This window comes from Panthera tigris, chromosome A2, assembly GCF_018350195.1.
Source record: "Panthera tigris isolate Pti1 chromosome A2, P.tigris_Pti1_mat1.1, whole genome shotgun sequence".
In the NCBI taxonomy this organism is placed as follows: Eukaryota; Metazoa; Chordata; class Mammalia; order Carnivora; family Felidae; genus Panthera; species Panthera tigris.
The window spans coordinates 114,393,777-114,411,760 of record NC_056661.1 but is presented as its reverse complement, the minus strand read 5'-3'; the positions used below and the strand labels follow the sequence as shown (position 1 = coordinate 114,411,760).

The window sequence follows — 17,984 nt, the reverse complement described above, 5'->3', positions numbered from 1 at the left end:
CTTTTTTTTTTTTTTTTTTAATGTTTATTTATTTTTGAGACAGAGAGACAGAGCATGAATGGGGGAGGGTCAGAGACAGGGAGACACAGAATCTGAAACAGGCTCCGGGCTCTGAGCTGTCAGCACAGGGGCCCAATGCGGGGCTCGAACTCACGGACCGCGAGATGGTGACCTGAGCCGAAGTCGGCGCTCAACCGACTGAGCCACCCAGGCGCCCCTAATTCTACATTTCAAGAAGGCTGGTTTTGTGTAATGATATTACGGTGTCACCTGAAAGTGTCATTTCCCCTTGTTGTGTCTGTTACAGATTGCTCCGGCTGAAGCACCAGATGCTAAAGTGAGGATGGTGATTATCACCGGGCCACCAGAGGCTCAGTTCAAGGTATGTGCTCTACTGTGTGCACAGGTAACAAATGAATGGATTCGAAGAATGTTAATGCTTTCTTTTCAGGAACTCCATAACCTGGCTTCTCCCTTAAATATATCTAAAACTCAGTAGAAGGAATCTCCCAATGGAAATTTCTAAGACTAAGAACCCAAATTTAATTTTGAAAAATCAACCAGACTCTGTTTTAATTTTGAGAATTTTATAATGGTTGCTGGGTTTACTATCTCCCAAGGGAGAATGTGCTCAGTGCCTTGTTACTATATGAAGGTGAGACTTTTAAGACTGAAATTTACAAACCTGTGTGGTTAATATGCCTCAGAAAACTTACCCCCAAATTTTTCATCTTGTTCTTGAAAGACCTTAACTTTGAATATAAATGCCCCCCTTTTCTTGTTACCCTTGGGTTAATTCTGAGCCCTTGTTCATAGTCTAACCACAAATCACTCTAATCCTTCCAGTTTTAGAAGTAAAAATCATAGGAACTCTTGTGGTATTTGTCCTGATGTGAACCATTGCTCATATTTATTCGAGTTTGGGGCCGTTGCAGCTGGAAAGCCCCTCCCTGCATACTGAGAGTTGATGAAGAGCAGAGACTGGCCAGCTGGGCTGCTGGTTCAAATCCTAGCTCTGTTATTTGCCTTTGTATGACCTTGGGCAAGTTAACTTTGACTGGCTAGTTACTTAGCTATAAAATAGGGATTAGAATACCCAAAAGGTTGAAACAAGATTGTAAAGTGTAGAGAATATATCCAGTGCTTAGACTATCACATAATATGAATATGCTGGTGGTAATGTTCAGCACTCAGGGTGAATCAGACTAAGACTCTGCCAAATTCTCAATACTTTTGAGTACATGATTTCTCCCATAAAACTTAGTACAAGTGTTGTAAAAGCAACTACTGAATTACAATGTAACTATTTTATCCCAAACCCGTGTCTTCTTCTTAGCACCTAGTAGTAGCTGTGTAACAGGACAACTCTTCAACCTTAAGCCTTAATTCCCTCACTTCTAACATGTGGCTAGTAACAATGTCTACCTCTCCCTAACTCCCCACTTTTAAATTGTCACTTTCTTTGACCTCTCTGCTGTGGGACATTTTCCACAAAAAGTCCAAAGCTTTTTTCACTTCCTTTACAGGAAGAACAGGAAACAAAAAGGAGGTGCTTTGAGATGTGGGTGCAGTTGGCTAGGCTCAAACTCAGGTGAAGACATTTCCTCCCTCACACCAGCCTTCTGGTCCAGGCAGTTCAAGTCCTAACTCACAAATGTTACAAACTGCTTCGTATCCTGAACCTATAGGATCAGTCACCTTTGGTTGGAAATCTTAAAAGATAAATGTAAACATCAGTTCTTGCATGTTTCTTCTTGGTGCTGAGCTGTTACTTCTTTATAAGTGGAACTACTGTCTTGTTATTCCTATGATTGTATGCTGGGAAATTCAGTCTGTTTCCTTCCATCCTTCAGTGCCCATGTGGTATAATCATCTTAAATGGAACAGTTAAGAAAAACTGTAATGCTTAAATATCATTTATGTGATCAATGATAATTACAAATGCATTATTTTAGACATCTAAGGAGTGGTAAACTTCCTAACCCATATTTTTTCTTAAGAATTCAAAAACTTTTGTTTTGAAACAGGCATATATATCCCTATGTCGTTCGACTATGTTAATACCTATTATCTGTGGCCTGAGACTTTTGAGAATGAATGAAATATAGGGTACCAAGATGAATTTTGTTTGTTCTATAATACCCTGTAATGAGTTTATCATTTCTGCACAAGTGAAAATGTGTTGGGTACTTTTGATTTGCCCTGGTAGCCTGTCAAGTTAAACCAACTGACTTCTTTATCCTTCGGTATATACTAGAGCAAATTAATGGTTGTACGTAATAGGAGTTTTGTGTTTTTTTTAAATATTTATTGATGTTTTGAGAGACCCTGTGTGCACAAACGGGGGAGGGGCTGAGGGAGACTCCCAAGCAGTTCCACACTGCCAGCACAGCGCTTGACACGGGGCTTGATCTCATGAATTGTGAGATCATGACTTGAAGCGAAATCAAGAATTGGATGCTTAACCGACTGAGCCACCCACACACCCCTATAGGAGAAGTTTCTTAGGTATAGTGTCTAGATATGCAGTAGGTATCAGGATGTGTTGACTATAAATATCTGAAGTGTGTGTTAACTTGATTTTGTAGCCTTATTACAAAAAGTAGAAGCCACATGGGTAAGATAAAGAAATGTGTTTAAATAAAAAAAACACCTTTTCAGCAGGTAGGAGCCTGCCACAGTTCACTCTGTAGTTTTCCCCATCTCTTATACTCAAGTAATATGCAGTTACTTTCTTCCCTCCAGTAGGAGAGGGTTTTACCTTTTAGTTGGCTAGTTTAGTGTAGGATAGGAGGGCAAATGGCCTTTTGCCCACAGAAATGATTTAATTTTACTTAGGCTGACTACTTTTTATTTTTTGATGTTTATTTGAGGGCGGGTGGGGGGGCGGGGGAGAGGGGCAGAGAGAAAGGAAGACAGAGAATCTGAAGCAGGCTCCAGGCTCTGAGCTGTCAGCACAGAGCCCAATGTGGGGCTTAAACTCTTGGACTGTGAGATCATGACCTGAGCTGAAGTCGGATGCTCAGCTGACTGAGCCACCCAGGAGCCCCGAGGTAGGCTGACTACTAATTGCCTTTAACTCTTTTTGTTCAAAGAATAAACCGTATTCTTTATTCATTCAGTTGCCACCTCTGTGGTGCGTGGTTGTTAACGTGAACCTTCCTAAGTTTGCCTCTTAGGCCATCTGCAACAGTCTATTAAATGCAGATGTGTCCCTGCAAAGGGGGCTATTTCAGTGGATATGAGCCATCTTTAAAGTTAATAGACCTTTTTTCCTACATGAATGACACTGATAGGATATGTTCTCATCTGTAGGCTCAGGGAAGAATTTATGGAAAAATTAAAGAAGAAAACTTTGTTAGTCCTAAAGAAGAGGTGAAACTTGAAGCTCATATCAGAGTGCCATCCTTTGCTGCTGGCAGAGTTATTGGAAAAGGAGGCAAAACGGCAAGTACTTCAGCAAAACCTGTGCAGTGGTATGAAAGGGAAAGCGTTGAAAGGTACTTAGGAGTTCCAAGTCCCTGAATTTTGGCTAATTAATAAAAAGCAGGATCATCTGGGCCAAGGTTTGGAGAAGACTGCCTTTTGTCCTTCCTGAGTGTTGGTATCCGCTACTAGTGAAAAGTAACGCCCCTTGAGACCACTCTGTGTGAGAGGGCTAACGCAGTAGGGGCAGTTGGCAGTTTTCAGCCGAGGGAACGTCAGCTATTTTTGCACGCTTTATGGAAAGAAATTTGTTTTTAAATTTCATCTACCTTTACATATTACTATAACAAGCAAATGGTTTCCAGTTTCTCTTTAACACCTGTAATGTCTAAGTTGTTTTCAAAGCTGTTTACAATTTTGAAGTAATTGGGAGTATACGATTGGGAATCAGACTTTCAGGGTTTGAATCTGGTTCTGCCATTCACTTGTTTAACTGGTCAATTTCCTTGGCTAAGTCTTAGTTTAATCATCTTGAAATGGGCATAATACTGATAACCTGATAGAACTATTGGTGGATTAGAAGAAATTTGTAAAGCCACAGTTTAGTGTTTGGCACATAGTAAGTGCTCAGCAAATGGTATTTTTTTTTTTTTTTTTTTTTAAGAACCTTGATTTAACAAGATCTGTATTTATCTTTTCCAGGTGAATGAGCTCCAGAATTTGTCAAGTGCAGAAGTAGTTGTCCCTCGTGACCAGACACCTGATGAGAATGACCAAGTAGTTGTCAAGATAACTGGTCACTTCTATGCTTGCCAGGCAAGTGGGCTCTCATGTGATGAACAAGCTCTTTTGCTTCTTTGACAAACGGAAGCAGTCTTCCCCCTGGGTGTGCCCTCACCACATATAAATATTTAAAGTCGTTGGGTGCTAAACATGCTAATCCCTTTTTAGCAGGTGATTTCAGAGACTCTACTAGCAAACTAAACTAGTACGGATCTTTAATCTACAAATCTGAATCTGAAGTTGTTGGAACGGAAGGGTAAAATAAATTTTAGTAACTTTTGATCGGGTGGAAATTTCAAAGCTTTCTCCTTTCACAGGTTGCCCAGAGAAAAATTCAGGAAATTTTGACTCAGGTAAAGCAGCATCAACAGCAAAAAGCTCTGCAAAGTGGACCACCTCAGTCAAGACGGAAATAAAGGCTCAGGAAACAGCCCACCACAGAGGCAGATGCCAAACCAAAGACAGATTGCTTAACCAACAGACGGGCGCTGAACCCCTAATATCCAGAATTACATGCACAAGTTTTTACCTAGCCAGTTGTTTCTGAGGACCAGGCAACTTTTGAACTCCTGTCTCTGTGAGAATGTATACTTTATGCTCTCTGAAATGTATGACACCCAGCTTTAAAAAAAATAAATAAAAAATAAAAAAAAATAAGGGGGGAGGGAAAGAGAGGAGCTCTGCACTTCCCTTTTGTTGTATTCTCAGTGTAACAAATATTCTAATTTTTCTTAATATACCCCCTGATGCCAGAAATTGGCTTAATGATGCATTCACTAAATTCATAAAATATAGATTGCTCCCAAATCCAATTGTTAAAATTGGATCAGAATAGAGTTATTACGGGAACTTAAGTGTTAAGCTATTAGCATAGAAAAACCGTTCTCAGTTGTATTTGTACCTAACACTAACACGAATAACCTAAGGGAAGTGCTGAATGGTGTTGGCAGGGGTATTAAACGTGCATTTTTACTCAACTACCTCAGGTATTCAGTGATGCAATGGAAGCAAAATTGTTTTTGTTTTTGGAGAATTTTATATACTTTATAAAGATAAAAAGCCCAACAGTTTTTTAAAAAAAAACTTAAAATTTAATTAGCTGACAGGAAAATAACTGAGAAAAATTTTACTCCTGACTGGTGACAGTAAAGCTGGAAAATTAATTTCAGGTTTTTTGAGGCTTTTGACATCATTAGTTGGAAAATCCAATAAACGTTCAGTGATATGGAGCAGTGCCTATATTTGGAGAGCAGCAATACCATTTAATTTTTCGTTTATGGTAGGGAATGTTTTTGATGGTACTAACAGAGCAAAGTGGTTGCAGGAGGTTTTGGAACGGCTAGTTTAAATGGCTTCAGGAGACTCCGGTTATTTGTTTGGCTCTGTGATTAAATGCAGAAAAATGCTTTGTGCTTTAGACTATCACTACCTAAAGGAAGCGTGTCAGTCAAGAGATGCAGCCCGTGGACCATGAACTGACTGGCAAAAAGCAAGTTTCAGCTTGTCTTACGGGGTGCTTAGTTTGCCAACACATGTCAGACCAGTTGGTCTAGGGTTGGAGCAGGCCCCAAAAGGATTGTTTTGTGAAGACCAGTGGGGCACTCAGATGGTGTGACAGTGTTTAAAGGCAATGCACAGGCTCCATCTCCGTGGGCCGGGCACTGTCATGAGCCTCGCTAAGCTATTTCGGGGACTTTTAAACAATGATAAATCAAGAAAAATGTAAGGCCACCTAAAATATTATGTAAAATACAGCAGGATTTCTGGGTTCTCTGCAACCAGTTATTTGAAAATAAGTCAGAAAGTGGAGACTACCAGAAGTCTTTTTGAAATATAATTTGAGTATGAGGACACATTTGACCTTTGATATTTGATACTGAACTCACGTGCCCATTCCTTAACTTGATGGCAAAACCCGGTATGTACAATTATGTGGGTGTGGGTGGTCTCCAAGGCCATTCTGCTCTCAGAATTGTGTTGCTTTTGTTCATTAAATGATCAGTCATTATATTACACTGATCTGAAGGGCATATATATAACCCTTTAGAAAATAATGGCCTCATTTCTATTTCAAGATGAATTTCTACGAACTAGGTAAGTTTTTCTGAAGATCACTGTTAACAATTAGACATTTTGAAAATGACTTGAAATGTTTTCCTAAATGTTTCCAGAAAACCAGTTTATTTTGTAGTTTTAGCCAAAAAGTGCCCTTTGTCACACGATTCATATAGCATTCATAATGTTTTCATACAATGAATTGCAAAAATTAAAATCAGACTGGCTTTCTGGTTGGATTTCAGGTGAGATGTGGTTAGGCCAGAGCTCTTCCTCAGTGTTTGATTTTTCCCATATTTGTTGTTGTTGTTGTGTGTGTGTATACACACACACACAGATAGGTGCTGCATTTATATCTGCTGGTTTAAAATTTTGTCATATTTCACTTCTAGCCTTTAGTGTGGCAAATCATGTTTTACTTTTAATTAAGCAATGGTAATGGAGTATCTAATTCTGTAATTGAGTTTTGTACTCACCGCACATGGATCATTCCTCATCTGTAATGTGCCCCAAATGCAGCTTCATTTTCCAGATACCTTGATGCAGAATAAAGTTTTTCATCATTAGGTGCAGCTTGGTGTATGGTATCTTTTATTTCTGGTTTTTCAAATAAACATGAATGTTCAAATTTGGTCAAACTATAAACAGATTTTTAGTAATACTACGTCAGTCTCAAGGCAAGTACCAATATCAAGTGGTACATTATTTTCTACATTCCATAGTACTTACTTTGGATCTTTATAATATTGGTACATATGAACTAAAACCTGTAGGTTTTAAGTAACAACACCAGTGGGGCAGTTATGTGTTTTCTGCTTTATTAAAAAAAAACCCCAAAACCTGGCTATTCCATTCTACCGAATAAGATTTACACTTACGCAAAATTAAACTGTGAACAGAGAACACAGAGGCCGGGGCCAGTGTTAGCTCCCAGAAATCCTGCTGGGATCTCAGGAATAAAAACAATATATTAAAATTTTAATTTGAACGTATTGATTCTTGGTGTGAGGATTAGCTCACTTACCTACAATTTCCACATTCATTTAGCATGAGTGCCCATAAATAAGACTTGTTTTGACAACAACCTGACCAAGTAGGTGGGGTTTCATTCAGAGTTACATTTTTAAGCGACTCAATCCAAATGTGATAATGACTAAAGCAGTTCATATCATTTTATTCTCATCTGAACTCCACTGGAGTCAGGGATGAAGTGTCCTCTTCTATTCCAAGAATGAAGTCTTCGGGTAATGTCTCAGGTGCTATCTGAGCTAACTGGTCATCATAAGAACGTAGGGTCCATAATTTCTCTAATTCATAGGTCTCTCTGGTTTCTGGAAGCATCAAATGAATCACCATGCTGCCTATCAATCAAGGACAGATAAGAGTTAAGATGAAGAAGCAGTTCATTTGTTTTTATTCTTGTGCTCTCACCCACCTCTATGATAGAATAGTGGTTGTCAAAGTATGGGCCCTAGATTAGCATTAGCTGAGAACTTGCCCGAAATGCAAATTTTGGATGCCATCCCAACAAAAATAGCATAGAAATGATGCTGTGCTTTTCTCCGTGCATCATACAGGAGGTACATGACATCGATACATAACTAGTGATGTTAATTAACTTCATCCTAGTGATTAAAGGTGGGCTAGTGGAAGAAAATTCTCCATGGGTGTCACATTTCTGCACATCCTGTGAGCAAAACACAGACTGCCTTTTGTTCTAGAAGGTCTTTTAAGGATGACTGCGTAGTGAATAGTGTCACAAAAACATACCATCTCCCTCTAGAGCAAAGGACAGGCTTGCTTACAGCAGTGGATCTCAAAGACCTTTCAGATTTTCACAGTTGGGGCTGGAGAGAAGGGAGACTAATAAACATCCTACAATGCACAGGGTATATCTCCCTACTCCCACCTGAATCACCTGGTCCAAAATGTTAAGGACAAAGCTGAGAAACCCTGGCTTAATGGCCTTGGCAGAAAAAGTGTCTTCCGTCACAGCAAATGGCGGGTCTGTTTCTTGCCCATCATAAAAGATGTAGCTACCCTAACCTACGGGTTCCTCTCTCAGAACGTTGTCTGCAGATGTCCTCTGGCCCTGTGCTGCTCTCTCTATAGACATGGGCTCAGGGAACCTGCCCACCCACCCGCCCCCCTCCCCCCCAAAAAAACAAAAAAACTGCTGGCTGTTACTGTGATGAGTAATAAAATCATCCATCCTTCATCTCTAACCCAGGACTAGCCTGGAGTTTCACCAATTCCCATGAAAGGGGGCCGCTAACTTGTTAGTTAATAAGAATCTCAGACCCTTCATAATTCTTGACAGTGTTTTTCCCTTTGTAATTAAGTATCTTAGGGGGGAGATACTTTGAAACTATGTATATATTAATAACCAAATTTGTTAGGTCTTTTCAAAATTCCAGTCCTCTGTTCTTGTCCTTCTCAGTACCTGGAATGCCCTTTAACTTGACCTCATCTGAGTCATCCTAGGCCAAGATATGTACTCCCCAAGCCTTCTACTACCACTAAGGGATCTCTCCCATCTCTGCCATGTTACCTGTTCAGTTCTCCACCGTCTGTCTGACCTGCATGACTAGTTAGAGACCCATCACATTAGGTGAGAATTTTACATGCAAATAAGACCACCTGGGTTATAATTAAAACAATATAAACCTCAAAAATTTTACATGAAAAGCACAATCTGATACCCTTTTGCAAATGAACACAGTTCCAGATTAGGACAAAACCAAATATTTATCTGTAAAATATGTCAAAATAACTTACCAAAGTCCACACACAGCCAGTCATCAGTGTCCTTCCCTTCAATCTTAACATGAGGTTTGCTTTTACATTTCAAGTATTTGTACTGAAAAAAGCCAGATTACATATTAAAGAGGAAGGATGGAGGAAGTCTCTGTTCTCACCAAGGATGGTCTGTTGGCATAATTTTCTTGATCTTAATTTTGGAACTAGCTTACTCATTCCTCTTAACTGTACTCCATAATAAATAACTTGAGGAAACTTTCTCCCCTTACACCCCATCTACCTCCTATACCTCTCTACTGAATCCTCCTGCCCAAACCCTTCTGAGAAGGCCATCATACTCATCCACCAAGGTGATGCCTCATCTCTGAGGCAGAGAGACCCAAGCTCACTCAACATCTGGTCCTCACCTATATCCACCGCCTAAATGACAATGTTAATTGGATTTTACCATCCCATGTCTCTATTCCCAACAGGTCTTATGAATGGTCTAAAACAACAGATATACTAATATCAGACAAAATAGACTTTAAATCAAAAACTATTACAAGAGACAAGAATATTATATGATAATAAAGGGTCATATAACCCAGAGAATATATTACAAACATGCACCAAAAACCAGAATTCCTAAACATATGGAAACAAACATGGACAGAACTGAAGGGGAGAAACAGATGACAACACAATAATACAGACTTAATACTCCATTTTCAATAATGGATTTAAAAAACAGACAAGATCAATAAAGAAGTAGATGACTTAACACTAGAGACTAACTGGACCTAACAGACATTAAAGACCATTCCACCCAACAACAGAATACACATTTTTCTAAAGGGCACACATAACATTCTCCAGGACAGATCCTATGTTAGGCCACCAAACAAGTCTCAATAAATTTAAAAAGACTGAAATCACACACGGTATATTTTCTGATCACAATGAAATAAAACTAGAAATCAATAGAAGGAAAACTAGAAAAGCCACAAAATGAGTCAAGAAATCACAAGGGAAATTAGAAAAGCTCTTGAGACAAATGAGATTAAAAACACATCAAAACTTAATGGGATGCAGTGAAAGCAGTGGTAAGAGGGAAATTTATAGCTAAATGCTGCCATGAAAAAAAAAAAAAGTTCCCAAATCAACAACCTAAATTTACACCTTAAAGAACTAGGAAATGAAGAAAAACTTGAAGCTAGCAGAGGGAAGGAAACAATGGTAAGAGAAAACTAATATTGACAAAAATTCATGAAACCAAGATTTGGGCCTTGAAAAAAATAGACAAAATTATTTAACAAATCTTTAGCTAGAGTAAGAAAAGAACAGAAGACCCAAATAACTAAAATCAGAGCAAGGGGACATTACTAAGAAGTAAAAGGGATTATGAGTACTATGAACAATTCTATACCAGCAAATTGGATAATCTAGACAAAATGGACAAATTCCTAAAAACATAGAACTAAGACTGAACTGAGTTTGAATCACTAATTGAAAACCTCTAAACATTATTATATCTCAATTAAAAAAAAAAAAAAAGCTTGGTGGGAATGGGAATGCAAGCTAGTGCAGCTACTCTGGAAAACAGTATGGAAGTTCCTCAAAAAATTAAAAATAGAACCACCCTACAATCCAGCAATTGCATTACTAGGTATTTATCCAAGGGATACAGGTATGCTGTTTCAAAGGGACACATGCACCCCAATGTTTATAGCAGCACTATCAACAACAGCCAAAGTATGGAAAGAGCCCAAAGTCCATCGATGGATGAATGGATAAAGAAGATGTGGTATATATATACAGTGGAGTATTACTCAGCAATCAAAAAGAATGAAATCTTGCCATTCACAACTACGTGGATGAAACTAGAGGGTATTATGCTAAGTGAAATTAGAGAAAAACAAATATCCTATGACTTCACTCATATGAGGACTTTAAGAGACAAAACGATGAACATAAGGGAAGGGAAACAAAAATAATATAAAGATAGGGAGGGGGACAAAACATAAGAGACTCATAAATATGGAGAACAAACTGAGGGTTACTGGAAGGAGTGTGGGAGGGGGGATGGGCTAAATGGGTAAGGGGCACTAAGGAATCTACTCCTGAAATCATTGCTGCACTATATGCTAACTAATTTGGATGTAAATTAAGAAAAAAAATTTTTTTTTAAATAAAAAAATTAAAAAAAAAAAAAAAAAAAGCTCCAGGGGTGGGGGTTGGGGGGCAAAGAGAGGGGAAAAAAATCTCCCAACAGAGAAAAGCCCTGGACCAGATTGTTTCACTGGTGAATTCTACCAAATAAGTAAACAAAAGCTAACACAAATTCTTCTCAGACTCTTTCAAAATACTCAAGAAGGAACACTTCCTACCATTACCTTGAAACCAAGGCCAAAGACACTACAAACTATGGATCATTATCCTTGATGAATACTGATGCAAAAATCCTCAATGAAATATTAGCAAGCCAAATTTCAACAGCATATTACAAGAATTATACACCATGACTGAATGAGATTTATTCCTGTAACGTAAGGATGGTTCCACATGAAAATCAATCAGTACAATAGAGCACATTAACAAAATAAAAAAAAGCCACAGAATCATCTCAAATTTATGCAGAAAAGCATTGAACAAAATTCAACACACTTTCATGATAAAAATACTCAACTAAGAATAAAAGAAGCTACCTCAAGATAATAAAGGCCATGTATGATAAGCTCACAGCTATTATCCTACTCAATGGTGAAAGAATGAAAGTTTGTCCTCCAAGATAAGGAACATGATAAGAATGCCCACTTCGGCCACTTCTATTCAACACACTGCTGGAAGTTCTGGCCAGAGAAATTAGAGCAAGTAAGGGGGGGGGGTACCCAAATTGGGAAGAAAATAATAAAATTATCACAGTTTACAGACAACATGACTTAAATGTATAAAACCCTAAAGATTCCACACAAAAAAACCTGTTAGAATAAATGAATTCAGCAAAGAATTAGAAAATAGAAAATTCCACCCTAAAATGTATATGTAATAAAAGGACCCCAAAAAGCCAAAAACAGTCTTGAAAAGGAAGAACACATTTGGAGCTCTCAACTTATTGATTTCAAAACGAACTACAAAGCTGCAGTAATCAAAACAGTGAGCAAGACAGACTTATGGAATGAAAAAAAGAGCCCATATAGTCAAATGATTTTCAACAAGGGTGCCAAATCCGTTCAATAGGAAAAAGGCGGTCTTTTCAACAAACAGTGCTGGGAAAACTAGATATCTATATGCAAGAGAACAAAGTGAGACCCTTACTTTATACCATCTACAAAAACTGACTCAAAATGGATCTAAGATTTAAAAAAATGACCCACATTTCAGGCTTAAATATAGGAAAGCCTTCACAAACAGTGGAAAGGCTTCATGACACATGATACAGGACACTGAATTTCGCGATTCTTTCTTGGATAGGACACTGAAGGCACAGGCACAAAAACAGATAAACTGGACCTTATCAAAATTAAAAACTTGGGGCGCCTGGGTGGCTCAGTCGGTTGGGTGTCCGACTCAAGTCATGATCTAGCAGTCCGTGGGTTTGAGCTGTGCTGACAGCTCAGAGCCTGGAGACTGCTTCGGATTCTGTGTCTCCCTCTCTCTGTCCTTCTGCCGCTCATGCTCTGTCTCTCTCTTTCCCTCAAAAAATAAATAAACATTAAAAAAAATTAAAACCTTGGGGGTGCCTGGGTGACTCAGTCGGTTAAGCACCTGACTTCAGCTCAGGTCATGATCTCACGGTTTGGGAGTTCGAGCCCCGCGTCGGGGTCTGTGCCAACAGCTCAGAGCCTGGAGCCTGCTTCAGATTCTGTGTCTCCTCTCTCTGCCCGCCCCTCACCCCTCCATGCTCATGCCCTGTCTCTCTCTGTCTTTCAATAATAGATAAATGTTAAAAAAAAAAATTTTTTTTAAAGCAAAAACTTGTGTGCATCAAAGGACACTATCAACAGTAACAAGGCAACCTACAGAATGGGAGAAAATATTTGCAAATCACGTATTTGCTTTGGGATTAATATCCAGAATATATACACACTACAACTTGACAACAACAGCAACAACAACAAACTCAACCTGATTAAACCATAGGCAAAAGACTTGATTAGGCATTTTTCCAAAGATATACAGATGGCCGATAACACGTGAGAGGATGTTCAACGTCACTAATTGTTAAAGGAATGCACATCAAAATCACAAAGAGCTGCCACTTCTCACCCATTAGGATTACTATGATCAACAGCCCAGAAAATAAGAAATATCAGCAAAGATATGGAGAAATTGGAACCCTTGTGCACTGTTGGTAGGAATGTAAAGTGGTGCGGCCACTATGGAAAAGATCATGGTGGTTCCTCAAAAAATTAATAGCAGAATTACCATGACCCAGTAATTCCACTTCTGATATTAAAAGCAGAGACATGAACAGACATTCTACACTCCTGTTTACAGCAGCATCGTTCTGTCTCCCAAAGGGGGAAGCAACCCAAATGAAACTCGAGGGATGAATAGATAAAATGTGATATACACATCCAATAAGATAAAAAGCCTTAAAAAGAAGAAATTATGAGACAGGCCACAACATGGATGAACCTTGAAAACACGCTAAGTGAAATAAGCCAGTCCTGAAAGGACAACTAGGGTATGATTCCACTCACATGAGGTACCCAGAGTAGCTGAATTCATAGAGACAGAAAGCAGAACGGTGGCGGCCAGGGTATGGAGGGAATGGGAAATCACTGTTTCATGTGTACAAAGCTTCGGTCCTGCAAGATGAAAAGCCTTCTGGCGATGGATGGTGGTAACGACTGCACAATGATGTGAATGTAACTGATGCCACTTAACTGTACACCTAAAAAATGGTTAAAATGGAAAACCTCTCGTTCTTCTTATATCTCTCAGTCCAACAGTCACTTCCAAGTCTTCATCTTACTCCGTCCCACTATTACATGTGACAGAGACCCTGGGACTGTCTTAAAACTCTTCTCCATGCTGTCTTGGTTCCCTCTCTGTCTCTCCAACTACTACTTTTTTGGAATCTTCTTTTGCTTTGCCATATTGCATCAAAGGTCCCCCTCTTATTTTACCACCCTTCTCTAGGCCATCCTAGCTACTGTTTGGGTCTTAACTGTCCCCTCTATGACGAGTTTTCAACAAGGTCAGAGAGGTTATGTTCTCCTGTAGAGTGTTATCAGAATCGGCTAAAGGCCTCCAAGTACATTTTCTTCCTCATTTCTGATGCCTATCCAGTCCAGTTAGAAAATGAACTGCCTGGGGCACGTGGGTGATTCAGTCGGTTAAGGGTCCAACTCTTGATTCTGGCTCAGTCATGATCTCACGGTTTTGTGAGTTTGCGCCCTGTGTCGGGCTCTGCACACTGGTTGCTCAGAGCCTGCTTGGGATTCTCTCTGTCCCCCTCTCTCTGCCCTTCCCCTACTGTGCTCTCTCTGAATCAATCAATAAGAAGGGCATTCCCCTTCCTCAACTAGGCCTGTGAATCTGGAGGGTAAGGACTAAATCTTTTTCATTTTTATCTTCCCAGTACCCAGCATAGTACTTGGAAACGCTGGATACATTCAAACATTTAAATTAAACTATAGGCAGGGGCGCCTGGGTGGCGCAGTCGGTTAAGCGTCCGACTTCAGCTCAGGTCACGATTTCGCGGTCCGTGAGTTCGAGCCCCGAGTCGGGCTCTGGGCTGATGGCTCAGGGCCTGGAGCCTGCTTCCGATTCTGTGTCTCCTTCTCTCTCTGCCCCTCCCCCCTTCATGCTCTGTCTCTCTCTGTCTCAAAAATAAATAAAAACGTTAAAAAAAAAAATTAAAAAAAAAAATTAAACTACAGGCTGGCAAGGTCCAACAGAACTTTTGTGCAATTATGGAAACGTTTTATAGTTGTGCTGCACAGTATGGTAGCCATTAGCCACAAGTGGTCACTGAACACCTGAAATATGGCTAATACAAGTGAAGAACTGAATTTTTAATTTTAAATTATAATTAGCCACAATGGCTAGTGGCTACCACAATGCACAGTGCTGCTCTAGAAATCCCTCCTGGGTCATCTAGCCTGCCTCAAATTATTTATTTTTATTTTCATTTTTATGTTTTTATTTGTACTTTTTATTCATTTATTTGTTCATTCATCACTCATTTATGACCACAAGAGACAGGGATCAGAAACACCCTGATCCATTTATCCCCATAACTTTCACTATCAAAAACATAAAACAAGCATGCAAATTCTGAGAATTTGGGCTTCTTATATGATCTCATATGGCTTTCCTTTTTTTAAGTGTTACTCCTCAACATGATGCACTGGCACTATTCCGTTAAGTTAATGATTCCAAAGAGGAAAGAAAGCATCCTACCATTTTCACAATGTAGTAGGCCATGGCATGCAAGTGTCGGGTAGATGTTCCACTACCAATCACAAAGTAATCTGTGTATTTCAATTCCGGAGGAACCTTGATCACGCAAATGTCTCTTGCATTCTCTTGCCTCAGAAGTGAAACCAGCATATCGATGTCAAACTTGGGGCCAGTATGATCTGAAATGCACAAAGATTCACTTGTGTCACGTGGCCAAGGAGACGACACTACATGCATGGAGACGCAGCAGCTAACAATGAAACTGCTCCTCTATGAGGGTGTTTAGATCTAAAGTGTTTTGAAAGACAGCAGGGCCCAGACCTCCTGGAAACTAAACCTGTGGTTTCACACAGCACCGCTCAACTTTCATGGGAAGAGTGCTCCCGTTACACAGAGCCACCATACATCCTTTGCTGTCACCGTTTGCAATAAAACCATACATCCACCACAAATGACTTTCTGTTCACTAATACTTGAGGAAATGAGCGATACACCTCAAACATACACAGAACTACAATTGTGAGCCGGAGGAGCTCTTAGGTAGTATGTGGTCCACAACCTTCACTTGAGAGATGAAGAAAACTAGCCCTGGTAGAATTAGTGCACCAGCCCCAAGCCATGGCATCCAAGTGTCAGGTAGAAGTTCCACTACCAATCACAAAGTAATCTGTATACTTCAATTCTGGAGGAACTTGGTTCACGCAAATGTCTCTTGCATTTTGAAAGAGTTAAAACTTTAAGGGTGATTTTCATTTTGAATCCTCGAGTTTTTCTTAGAAAGGCCTTTGGGTTATGTAGCAACTGTTATCTGTGCAGACTTAACTTTTTTCTGTACAGATGTGCATATTTTCTGTCCTTTACCTTGGAGTATTAGAACATGTAAATTTAGGGGCGCCTGGGTGGCTCAGTCGGTTAAGCGGCCGACTTCGGCTCAGGTCGTGATCTCGCGGTCCGTGAGTTCGAGCCCCGCGTGGGGCTCTGTGCTGACAGCTCAGAGCCCGGAGCCTGTTTCAGATTCTGTGTCTCCCTCTCTCTGACCCTCCCCCGTTCATGCTCTGTCTCTCTCTGTCTCAAAAATAAACGTTAGAAAAAAAAAAAAAAAGAACTTGTAAATTTATAGCTTTCTCTTACATTCCAAAGCTGATTCCCAAGAATCCAGGATCTAAGTCCACTAAGACCTCTCCCTCTCACACCTAACTTTTCACAGATGTACTCTATTTACAACCACTCAAATTTCTAAAAACTTGCGATAGAGGGCTTCTATTGGCTCCGTCTCCTATTAGCGATTCTTATGCACCTCTTAGACCCCAGCCCCTTGCTCTTCCTCAAAATCCTTACTCCCTAACACTTGCGGCAAGTCCAATTCTCGGGAACCCTAAGAAGAATGTGAAGGGAGCTGAGGATGGTGAGATTGTGATGCCAAAGGTACGGTGCGGCCTTTCGGACGCTTGGGGTTTTGGAGACGTCAGTTCATCTCCTGGCCTGTTAAACAAACACACAGTTGGCGCCAACACCTGTGAAAACCCTTCCAGCTCTACAGCAGTAGGAGTTTTGTGACTCCAAGAGAAATGCATAAACGGGGGAACTCAGAGCCTCCTCGCTGGGACCCGGCTCCCGGCTGCCCGGAAGGGTCGCCGCCGCCCTCCTCCAAGCCCGTACCTGCTGTGCTTGACTCCGGCTGCCCCTCACCGGCTGCCCCCTGAGCCCGCTCCTCCAGGCCGGGTCCGCCGTGCAGGCCGCGCGCGTGATCGGGAGTCAGGCAGGCCCGGCCGAGCGCCGGTCCCGCCTTATACCACCCCGCGGCCAGCAGCCCAAGCCGGGGCCCCGGGCCCGCCGAAGGCCCAGCTCCCGGGGAAAGGGCCCTGCACCACAGCAGCGACCCGAGTCGCCGCGCCACAAGCCCGCCAGAGCCCATCGCTGTAGCCCAGCGACGATTCCCCGGGCGGGCCTTAATGGAGCCCGAGTGGGTTCTTCGGCTTTCGATTGGCTAGGCCAATGCGCGAAGGCCTCGGAAATTGACGTAAGGAGAGTGGGCGGGACCAGGACCCAAATACGGGGGTCATGGGCGGAGTCTGAAGGCCAGTGGGGACGCTGATGACCCGGAAGGGATTGTTGGGATTAGGTTTTGTAGGAGTCTAAGGAGAATTTGACTGCCCACTCTTGCTGTGACCTTCGTCATAGTGCATTGCACCACGTTGTTCCCCCCCCCTTTTTTTTTAAAGTCCATCTTCCTTCACTGCAATGTAAACAGCATGAAGGCAGAAAGTTTTGTTTTTTGTTTTCAACTCTTGTCTCCACAAAGCCTGGAACAGGCTGAATGTTTAGAAGATGCTGCTGTTGATGGATGGAAGCAGAAAAATGTTTACTTTTAGCCCAAAAGGCTGACTATGGCCTGTACAGTTCTGATAAGGATAAAATGCTTACTAGTTGCTACTTTCTTAAAGGGTCTCGTGACTGCCTGTACCTCTCACCCATGGTTAATATCTGGCTGAATTATAAGTAGCAGAGAAATGTTATGAAAGTAATTTTGTGAGTGAAAGTTCAAAGAAGACATTTATGATCTAATA

The 17,984-nt window shown here is 40.7% G+C and overlaps 2 protein-coding genes across 3 annotated transcripts in view; one reads left to right on the top strand and one right to left on the bottom strand.

Moving 5' to 3' along the window:
• Window positions 1–6,762, top strand: part of IGF2BP3 (insulin like growth factor 2 mRNA binding protein 3) — a 153,783-nt gene extending 147,021 nt beyond the window's left edge. For both annotated transcript variants that reach the window (XM_007089055.3, XM_042968193.1), the window contains 4 exons: window positions 308–382; window positions 3,316–3,447; window positions 4,129–4,242; window positions 4,527–6,762. In XM_007089055.3, the coding sequence (XP_007089117.1) occupies window positions 308–382; window positions 3,316–3,447; window positions 4,129–4,242; window positions 4,527–4,625 (420 nt within the window). In that variant the 3' untranslated portion in view covers window positions 4,626–6,762. The remainder of the gene's footprint in view (window positions 1–307; window positions 383–3,315; window positions 3,448–4,128; window positions 4,243–4,526) is intronic.
• Window positions 6,763–6,838: 76 nt separating this feature from the next.
• Window positions 6,839–17,533, bottom strand: MALSU1 (mitochondrial assembly of ribosomal large subunit 1). Its single transcript, XM_007089056.3, has 4 exons — window positions 17,077–17,533; window positions 15,418–15,596; window positions 9,043–9,124; window positions 6,839–7,625 (listed from the first exon to the last, which is right to left on the bottom strand). The coding sequence occupies exons 1-4, from the start codon at window positions 17,330–17,332 to the stop codon at window positions 7,444–7,446; spliced, it is 699 nt and encodes a 232-aa protein (XP_007089118.2). The 5' UTR covers window positions 17,333–17,533; the 3' UTR covers window positions 6,839–7,443.
• Between the last annotated feature and the right edge of the window lie 451 nt (window positions 17,534–17,984).